Source organism: Thamnophis sirtalis, unplaced genomic scaffold (assembly GCF_051295495.1).
Source record: "Thamnophis sirtalis isolate CommonGarterSnake01/CBP01778 unplaced genomic scaffold, rThaSir2_p1.2 scaffold_6, whole genome shotgun sequence".
NCBI lineage: Eukaryota > Metazoa > Chordata > Lepidosauria > Squamata > Natricidae > Thamnophis > Thamnophis sirtalis.
Window position 1 is genome coordinate 66,173,236 of NW_028261386.1, and position 10,974 is coordinate 66,184,209.

General features: G+C 38.3%; 1 protein-coding gene across 5 annotated transcripts in view; it reads left to right on the forward strand.

Annotated features, from left to right (window-relative positions):
- The window catches only part of RGS7 (regulator of G protein signaling 7), a 182,596-nt gene extending 172,350 nt beyond the window's left edge, over nt 1–10,246 (forward strand). For 2 of the 5 annotated variants that reach the window (XM_087718042.1, XM_087718045.1), the window contains 3 exons: nt 2,167–2,256; nt 5,989–6,042; nt 9,568–10,246. In XM_087718042.1, coding sequence (XP_087574168.1) covers nt 2,167–2,256; nt 5,989–6,042; nt 9,568–9,618 — 195 coding nt within the window. In that variant the 3' untranslated portion in view covers nt 9,619–10,246. Of the gene's footprint in view, nt 1–2,166; nt 2,257–5,988; nt 6,043–6,434; nt 6,516–9,567 lie in introns of all 5 variants that reach the window. The other 3 variants (XM_087718041.1, XM_014057065.2, XM_087718043.1) reach the window with 2 other exon arrangements.
- The last annotated feature ends 728 nt before the right edge of the window (nt 10,247–10,974 follow it).

Genomic DNA, 10,974 nt, shown 5'->3' on the forward strand with positions numbered 1-10,974 from the left:
TATATTTTTATGTTGTGTATCACTCAGGATAACATTAGCTATAGGGCAAGTAAGTAATCCTAGAAATAAACAAATGTTTTCATAAGCCAAATGAACAGTTTTTGTTTTGTTTTATTTATAAAATTTATAGGCCGCCCATCTTACCTCACAATAACTCTAGGTGGTTTACAATTATAAAGCTACATAAATTAAAGGGTGGCTCAGTGGCTAAGATGCTGAGCTTGTGGATCAGAAAGGTCAGCAGTTCGACGGTTTGAATCCATAATGCCGCATAATGGAGTGAGCTCCTGTTACTTGGCCCAGCTTCTACCAACCTAGCAGTTCAAAAGCATATAAAAATGAAAGTAGAAAAATAGGGACCATCTTGGTGGGAAGGTAACAGCACTCCATGCACTTTTGGCATTTAGTCATGCCGGCCACATGACCATGGAGATGTCTTTGGATAGTGCTGGCTCTTTGGCTTTGAAACAGAGATGAGCACTGCCCCCTAGAGTCAGGAATGACTAGCACATATGTGCAAGCGGAACCTTTACCTTATATAAATTAAAAACATACAGTAAATAAGCTAATACAAAGTCCAAAACACTACTGTTGCTAGCCATGTCCCCACCTACCTGAGCAGTGAAAAGTTCTAGGAACAAAAACTCTTCACCTCTGTTAGATGACATTTGTTTGTAATATTTGGTTTATTGATAACTGAAAGCCTGTAACAGCTCAATATCCTGCAATAGGGTGGCCCAAGAGAGGTTTCTGATTAGCCAACTTCCAATCAAACTTCTGCTCTGACTTGATCTTCTATGTCACATTGTGTTGTCTCTCAGTCTGCTTTCAGCCTCCTTTTCTTTGTTTGTGAAGGATTCATTTGCTCCTCCCATATAGTTGCTCCTGTAGATGTGACAAAGATTTCAACAAAATGTTCAGCATTATTAATCTTTCATTCACAATGCAATATGGCAATAAGAGCAAGCTGGTTGTGATGAGCCCAAATTCAGTGATCTGGCAAGAATCTCTTTTGCTTGTAGATTTTCCTTAAACAATCGTTAGTTGGAGAATGTCACAGAGCCAAAACTCTGTATCCTGACATTTTTGCACTAAATTTTACACTAGTGTAAAAATTGACTACTGTATTTTTCGGAGTATAAGACTCTCCGAAGTATAAGATGTACCTAGCTTTTGGGGAGGAAAACAAGAAAAAAAAATCTGCCTCCCAGCAATTTGCCTCCTTGCAGCAAACAGCGAACAGCCTGTTTCAGTTTCAGTTTCAGCACAGCCTGATTAGCACAAGCAGCTGATTGTCGGGCCTCCTGATGATCAGCTGTTTCAGACTGCAGTGATTGCCATATCCTATTGCCGCCTCCGCCACCCCATTTTTAGTCTCCACATCCCGTTTTCAGCTTCTGCATGCCCCATTTTTGGCCTCCGCACCCCATTTTCCACCCATTCTGGGCAGCAGGGATTAGAATGTGCAGAAAATGGAGTGTGCAGAGGCTGAAAATGGGGCATGCAGAGGCCAAAAATGGGATGCAGAGGCCAAAAATGCGGCACACGGAGGCGGCAATAGGCTGTGGGAATCACTGCAGCCTGAAACAGCTGATGGTTGGGAGGCTGATTCAACTGACAATCAGCTGCTTGTGCTAATCAAGCTGTGCTGAAATTAAAACTGAAACAGGCTATTTGCTGCAAGGAGGCAAATTGCTGGGAGGCAGAGGCCAAAGGGCGAGGGCCGGCAGGTGGGAGGGGCTACATTCAATGTATAAGATGCACCCAAATTTTTACCTTCTTTTTTGGGGGGGGGGAGTGTGTCTTATATTCCAAAAAATATGGTAATTCATGCAAATTAGATAAGTGGTCATTCAAAGTCTCTTTTTGCTGAAACAAAATCCTTGTAAACTAGCTTGTGCAGAAGACTCTCATGTTGCTTGGATTGTGGCCAATTCTTGTTAACTTCTTTAACTGAAAACCCTAAAGTTTGCAACTTTATTAGAAATCATTTAGTAGGCACTGTATTAATAGAACCAGGTTTCTATGCTGCCCTAGGAATGAATTTCACATGTACACAGTCTGCTTTGTTTTTTTCCTTATCCTCTTTTTTGTTTTTTTTTTAAAAATACTTTCAAAAGATCAGATTTCAAAAGTGAAAAACATTTCTATATTCTTTTATTTTAGGAGCACATCTACAAGTTGATGAAAAGTGATTCATATCCACGTTTTATACGATCCAGTGCCTACCAGGAATTACTGCAGGCCAAGAAGAAGGTATTATTCAATGTTTTCAATGTATTTTTATTATTTCAGCAGTGGTTCTCGTCTATCATACTTTCTCTCTTTGGATAAATGAGCTGTATATCTGGTAGGTGAAGAGTTCAGTTCAATCTGAGCATCCCATAATGATGGTGGGATCCATGCCTATATTTATTTTGCATCTTTGCATGAGCAAATTAATTTCATTTTGACATTTATTTTGTATCATTCTGAAAGGAAATGTGGGACTATAACTTAGGAAAACAGATAAGAGCAGGTCAAAACATTTTAGAAAGATATATAAGTATAGTTGATGTAGTATGATTTCTACTTTGCAGCAGATATAATTTAATTATACAAAGCTACAAATACTGAATTTGTTTCATCTAAGCTTTTTTGTAGTCAAAGGTAAGTTCCACTAAGTTCAATAAGGACTCAATTCATACCTAATAAATGCATGGAATTTTAGAGCAATAAATTCTTGGTTATTGGGAATTCTTTTCTTCTTAGTCTTGTTCAGGATCTGTGTCTGGGAAAAAAAAGAGTTCCAGTAGGATGGCCATTAAAACATTCTTAGAAAGATAGTGTTGTGATCTATCCGCCGCCGGCCCCTCCAGCAGCTGAATCAGATGAGGAGGGGGTGGGGAAGTCAGGGTCAGCATCAAGGCAATCTGAGAGCTCTGAGGGGGAAGAGGGAATGGAGCTGTCAGAGAGAGAGAGAGAGAGACAGAGGTGGAGCCTGCACCACTCATCAGCCCTCAGATGGAGAGTCAACAGCCCCCAGGTGTGGAGGTGGCTGATGAGGAAAAGGAGGAACAGCTGAGTCCAGTGTCTCATGCATGGATGTGCAGAAGGAGAGGAGAGCAGTGGAAATCTATGGGCCAATCCTTGGGATGGAAGAGCCACCTCTGCTAGAGAAGTCCCACCCTAGTTCTGGGGATAAAAGGCAGGGGGCAGAGATGAATAGATGTGGCAGACAACTATTCATCTCCCTGCCAGACAGACTTATTAGCCTGTGCTGTAGTGAGAGAGAAACTTTTTGCTGGGGCTGCTGAGGCTCCTAATAAAGGAATCATTGATTTAATTTCAGAGGGTTTGTTGTGTTTGGGGAGCTGGGTCAGAACAGGTAGATAGTGACAGCAAGGAAGGAGAACACAGTGAAAGAACAGTGAGCTTAATGTTCCCAAAATACAGCAATAACAAATAATATTAAATGTGCACTTACAACACATTTAGACTCTACACATTTGTCTCTAACACTCTCAGTACTTGCTTTTTGTCTATCTTCTCCTGTCCCTACTCATTTTTGATGGGGCTTTTGGCTACCAAAAGAAAGAAGAAAGAGTTGCCTTAATGCTCAGCCATTTTCTTTGCCTTACCAACCTTCATCTTGATTGGACTATTCTGCCTCACCAATGAAAAGATTTCTTGGAGACAACCAAATCAGTCTCATACATGAGACTTGTATTCTTACTGTCTGTATCTCATCCTGATAGATATCAGGAGAATAGGGCAAGTAAATCTAGACTGCAAAAACACAGACCAGTAGGTGTCAGAGGGAAACCCTAAGTCTTTGCTGCCAGCTAGCAGTTGTCTGGATTTTTCTAGCTCCGACTAAGGAAGGTTACAGAGGCAAAATCAAACACAAAAAAGAATCCTCCAGAGGGCAAACTTCAAAAACTCCAGATTGTTCTACATAACTCTAGATAACTGGCTACTTTAATTCTAGTGACATGGTAAGGGTGGATAACCTGAGCCACCATTTCCACCTTACCAATGATCTTCCTTTTTGAGAAGAAAACTGAAAATAGATTATATGGTTTAAAAGAATCTGGGATTAGACAATTTCTGCACACAGCCAAAGAAGCTGAGACTTCTTTCAGATTTTCCCACAATGTGTGTTAATGGAGAACTGAGACCCTTCATGGCTGAGATCTTGGGAATGTTTTGACTTTTTTATATTTCTTCAAAATATTTATTATTACTATGACTATTAATTTTGGACGTCCATGGATGTCACCTAAGGCGTTATGGCAGTGGTGAAATTAAATTTTTGTTACTGCCGGTTATGTGGGCGTGGCTTGGTGGGTGTGGCAGGGGAAGGATACTGCAAAATCTCCATTCCCACCACACTCTGGGGCCAGCCAGAGGTGGCAACTGCCGGTTCTCCGAACTACTCAAAATTTCCGCTACTGGTTCTCCAGAACCTCTCAGACCTGCTGAATTTCATCCTTATGTTATGGGCACTTTAATACATACAGGCTCTGTGTTACTAATTATTACTTTTACTACTACAGGATGAACCCATCTACTGGGATGCTCATTTGTGCAAGCCCCTGAATTAAATACTGTAAGGACATTGATGCACAGAGAGAACTCCCTTGGGTAGAGAATGGGTATGCATGGGTAGCCTGCTTCCACTGGTCTTGCCTATCTGTCCACACTACATGGAGATCTTAAAAGGAGGTTCAGTTAACTCTGATAATTTAGAGCTCATAATGATCAGATCTCTGTATTCAACATAATGTACTTGTGTAGCTTGTTTCAGATCCTTGTGCTGAATGTATAAAGATCCAGTAGGGAAAAAATAGTGCAGAAACAATGGAGAGCTGGTTTGCTAGCTATATGTAGAATTTCAGGAATAATGCTTCCATAGGAATGATATGTTGTGTCAGTCTGCAAAATTAGGAAGGCAGAATAAAAGAAATCCAATAGTGAAAAATTCATAATCCAGTTTTGTAGTTAGTTCATGTTCCTCTCCTTAAAAGGTTAAAAGCAATAGGAAACCAAGAAAAAAAATAAACCATCCAAACAGGAAGTGTGAGAAGGCATCACCTAGGAATACAATAAAAATAATTTCCCTTCTAAAGCTTGTCTTGGCTCTGAGGGCTAATAGCAATATGATGGGGCATCTTATTGGGCCTGTGGCAGCAGAGAAAAGAGTTAACCAATTCTCTGTACACCAGGGTACACCTCTGCACTCACCTGTGCTTTTTAGCATCTTAAAAGGTACAAGGAACTTAAAGCAATGCATTGCCCTAACATTTAATGGCACGTGTGCCTTGAAAACTATTTAAAATCAACAGTCCTCCTTGAGGTTGAGATACTACTAATTCAGTAAATAAATGGATATTTTTCTTAAACAGAGGAGGGCTAGTCTTTTTTAAAAAAAATTATGTTCTTAGATTGTGTAAGTGGTGACATAATTGGCAGAATGTGCAGGGCTCCTTGTCCTGTTTTAATTTCATGTTTTGTTTTGTATTATCCCAGTTTGATTGGCTTGGCAGTTCATTCTAAGCAAACTTCAGATCTTGTACGTCAGTGTTGTTCTTCACCCAGTGAATCAGCACTGTCAAAGCTGAGCCAGGCAGACATCCATGTAAGGGGGAGGGGAATGGATGAAGTATGGGACAGCTGCTCTGGTTGCCAGGTGTGATTCTCTCTGTCCCACCGCTTCCAGTTCCTCTGTGCTCATCTGCATGCCTAAAACTACATTCAGGTGGGCAATCTGTAAGCCTCTGTACACTTCGACTTCTCTGCTTCAGGAGAAAATTGTAGGGGAAAATATATTTCCCCTTCTATTTCTACGAGCATTTCATCTTCTGCACTTGCTTTTGTGTTGTGGGTTTCTTTTTATGACTTTTGTGTTTTAGCAACCCATTGCTTCATTTTGCTTTTATTTTCATGTTGTTGTTTTTTTGCTTCTTTTGCTTTTGTTTCCCCTTTATGCTTTTTTTCTTTCACAAGTTGGGAAATACACTGGATCGCCGAACATCATTTGAGAAATTCACACGGAGTATGGTAAGTTTATAACCTCATGAGCCTTATGATTGACAGATTGTCCTCTGATATTATGTAGTTTTTGTTGACGCTGACCTCAGGCTACCAGGCGGTGTTACAAGTCAGGCCCTGCTGGGAATAATTTAAACAGCAGGAGCAAAGAAGCTGTTTAATAATGCCATCTCGATGCTGTCCCAGAAACCTTTTCTTTTAAGAAGAGAGAGAATATGAACTAGAATATTATTAGACTGGATCCATTTCACCCTACATTTTCTTATCAAAGCCACCTTTAAAAAAATTAGACTCAGGTCTTTGGGTTTGTTTAACAATGTATGTGCCAATGCCTTTGGATTCACACTGTTCAACCTTTGCACCAGTTTAAACTAAAGCATTCAACACATTTATTTTTGTAGGGCAGAAACATCCCAATTTTCCCCTGCCATAAAAACTGTACACCAACACTGAGGGCGAGCACTAACCTGTTATGAAAAGAGGTAGAAAGATCTTGCCTTCTACTCCAGTTTGTTGACCTTGTCCGCCGAGTGGTGTACGTTTCCTGTGCGCACTTGTGGTGTGTGTGAGTGTGCATAAGTGTGCTGTATTGTGGCTTTTGCTGTTGCAGTCAGTTAACAAAGCTGTGTGTACTGAAGTGATAATTTATGAAGACCATCAGCAAAGATCATGGTTTTTGTTTTCTGTCTTCATAAAATCAATTCCCCTAAAAATTTCTAAATAAGCAAGGTTTTAAATGTTTCTAATAAAATGATAAGAACCCTATATATCTCTATTACAAACAGTATGATTTGGAGTACTTTGAATGCTTGCAAGGAAAATTAGATATTTGCAGAATGGGACTTCGAAATTGGATATTTAGGGGGAAAGAGTTGAACCTAATAATAATAGAATGAAATATAAATTTAAGAATTTACTACATTTGAGGCTTCGTAATCCTCTCATCCAGATCATGTTACTTTTAAATAACCTTGGATATTAATAGTTATTTGAGAATTGTACCCCTGCTTGTCAGCCAAATAAACAACAACAACAAATAGTGGAGAGTTTGAAACAAAAACCCCTATTTTTGCATGGTGGCTTCACCACAGCATGTTACATTGTGAATTTTGTTATTGTTTGGGAGCAAAAAGACCTAGAAAAGCAGCACATTTGTAGATGTGTAACTGAACTCTCTATTATAATTATAAAGTGATCTCCTTCAGGTCAAATTTAACCCCTGGTGGCTTGCCTATTGGCAGCAGTGCAGAAGTAACTTGGACTATTTTAGGGATTATTTTTTTATTTCAATCCCTAATGTAACCTAGAGAAGGCAGCCTGTACTGGAACTTTGTGTTCTCTAAATACTAACCAGGTACAATTCTGTTTAGCTTCTGAATCCCAACAAGTTCAGATGCTATCATCTGCTGAGAATCTCTAACTCAAGCAATCATTAAACCCAAGTCTCAAATAGAAGATTGTCATCTCTGAACTCTTAAAAATATCCTCTTTGGCAATAGCTGTAAGAGTTTTCAAACCCATAACCACACATCCACTGTGCCATTGTAACAAAACTTCCTCTATTTTTCCTTTCTTGCTAGCATAGATGATCAAGTTTCAACAAACTCCAGGCATGGCTTGAGTCCATCTGAAATCTGAAAAATAGCTATTAATTCAGATGAGACTTACTGGAACTACTAAGAACAGGGTTTGGATGTCCGGTTTCCTCACCAGAAGTATAATTGGGATTTGATGAGATGTGACAGTAAGGATAGAAAAAGGGGTAGGTTGCTGGGAGTTTTATATTAGCCAGTTGCTCTGCTTGTCAGAATATGAGAACCAAATGTAAATTATGTATCTTTATGCTAGTGAAAGAACTAGCACAATGAGAAATACTAAGATGGTAACTCCATCCACTTATTAAAATTAATGTATCAAATGCATAAGCTCCAGAAGGTTTTCCTTCCAGAATGTTTCCAGCAATGAATCAACAGCAGAAGTTCACTGAGAGAGAAAGTATTGAGGTGTATAAAAGATGTTGGTAATGACCCTTCTAATACTATGTATGTCGGTAGGAATTGTGTCCTTTTTAATTAACACAGTGTTTTCTTCCTTTAACCAATCTATTGATCATGAAGTTCTAAGAAACACGAGGACGTCAAATAACGTCAAATTATGAACATTCCAGCTCAATGAAATTAATGCCACTTTAATCTAATTGTCCTATTGTTTACTTTCCTTTGCAGATATACTTTCATTGTATATACTGGTGCCCATTCTCTGAATACTGGGTTTCTGTACCAATTGGCTACAATTATAAGAACCAGATACAACTTTATCTGGTGAGGCAGTTTGGTAGATAGCATTACCAGCTGACATGGCATGCTAACAGCAAAGGAATCTCCCTAGAGTTATCTTTTGGCATCACAAGATAATTTGAGTGTGGACATGGTTTATTTCAAAATTTGTGAAATGAGTGTGATAACTTCAAATATTTCACTTGTCTTGTTGATCTCAGTGTCAAGAAAGTATAGTTTAGTGTAATTATATACGAACTTAGAGTAGAAATTAGAAAAAGGAGAGTTATAGAAATTGCCTGCATAATTTCCATTAATGACTCGGAAATTTTTGAGTTTTAGAACTGCAAAACCTCTGTGGTTTTGTAGAAATATATAAATTAGTGCTGCACATTTCTCTCAGCTCCAGTTCTGCATCATATGAGAAATTCAAACGGCTTTGTTTTTCACATCATAACAACCATTTGCTATATCATCGAGATGTCATTAATATATGGCCTCTTGGCATTATTGCTTATATGTACAAGTGATAATCATCAAAAGAAAGGAAAGATCTGATTATTTTATAACAATGCAGAATTGATGTTGGGGAATTATATGCATTTAATTATTATCAGTAATATAAATGATAGATTGTGTTTAAAATGTAAGCCATCTCAGCAATAGTGAATTAGCCATTTGATTGTTTCAACTCATAGCATTAAAATTCAGGGTTTCATAATGAAGCTTAGATCTCCATTGCTGTCTTCAGAACATTGAACCTGACATTTGGACATTAACATCAGATAACGAGAAATCTGAAAATGTGCAGGTGAAATTGGATGTTTTTTAGAATGTAATTTTAATGGCTTCCACCGGATAAAATATGAGAGTACCCAGAAGGTGGTGGTTTTTCAATCAAGCCTGTGTTGATCAAAACAGACCCATCTCCCCTGGGAACTGGTTTTGATTCCCTTGATGATGATTGGAAGCTAGTTTGGTGAACCAATTCCAGTGAATCCTCTCATTTTTGGTGGTCCAATGCTCCACCTATGCAGTTGTGCCTGAAATAACATGAATGTCTTGCTTGATACTGCAGCCACCAAGTGATAAGCTGCTCATATCTGAAAGAATCCAAGGATAGGCATCCCATATTTAAGGTCACCGTGTGAAAAATGTTAGCCAGAATAAGTAGGTGCTTGGTAATGAACTGGGTTTTCAGTGAACATGCCTCTGTCTTCTGTTTTCTTTTGTTTGTTTGTTTCTATCTTTTCCTCAGGTGAAATCGCTCACATCAAAGAGATTAACCAGTCTAGTGCAGTCCTACTAAAAGGATCATCTTGTAGCATGGAAGCAGACTCAGTCATTATACATACTTCGTAGCTCACTAATTGCCTGAAATCAGAGGACAATAGAACAAGATGTTGCATGAGCAAGGAGCTGACTTGTTTTCTTTTGTGTATATCAAGGCATTACAGACTCCAAGGAACTCACTACTGTAATCTTTTGATGCCTCCATTTTGAAAACTCTCTGCCCACTTTCGCCTTCATATCAAGCTGGATCTGTGTCTATTTATTTTCTGCAATTTCCAGTACAGTTTTTTTTAAAAGCTTCTGTTAAGCACAGTTTATTTACAGTGCTGTCATTCACAAACTGGAAGACGTGTAAAAAAAAGAATATATTAATAAATATACCTAATATGGCATCACAGCTATTGCACAATAAATTAGCACAGAAGGTTCTGTCTCACAGATGTATTCACATCAAGAAAGAAAGTCTGTGTCTTTGTCCGTTGTCTGTAAATTCTGTTAATGTTTCTTGCATTTATTTTTATACCATATTTTAAGGGGGGAAAAGAAATCCTTTTATTCCAAATGTATTAAAACTGATCCTTTCTCTGTAAATTTGTGTATGTTTATATTGTTGTTTTATCTTTCATTAAAATATGCAGAATCTCTTCTGTTTGGTAGACCTAAGCTTCTTGACTTGGTAGAAATACAAATGAAATAATTCAAAAATATTCCATTTATTTCAGTGATGTTTACATCAAGTCCACCTTGATGTAAAATATTTCTCAAGCCTTGGAAGTCTGAGATCCAAATGTTTTATTTAAGGACCCTCAAAGTTATCCAATTAGTGTTCTTCAAAGTCTAGATGTAAGCAAATTTATTAAAAGACAAAATAGATTCATTGTACATTAGGCTTTCTGTCACAATCCAAATGACATTTTACTACCGGTATGTGGCTTTCCGTGGAATTTTACAGAGGTGTCTGACATCATGGTGTCTGTGTTGTAAGCCTATTTTCTTTTCCCACTTCTACTTCCTTTTTTTATATGTATGTTGCCAGAAAAATCCCAGTCAATGTTCTTTTCACCAGTAATGTTGGCATTCTCAGCAACAGTTTTAGCAACATTGCCTGAAAAATAATAAGCTAACTTGGAGGTACGGTAGGTACGGTAGTGGTATTTAACCCCAATAACTTTTGGGCATACGTTCATTTTCTTCAATAATTGTCACACTAAACCTCATTCCTGAAATGGATTAGAGTAAGGAAGGAAGCTGTCAACAATATGATAAAAACTCAAGTAATGACAATTATGGGGTTCTAGAACTGTAAGCACCTGCCAGCATGGTGGAAGGAAAGGCAAGTAACAATGTGTGTTGCAGCATAGAAACACAAACT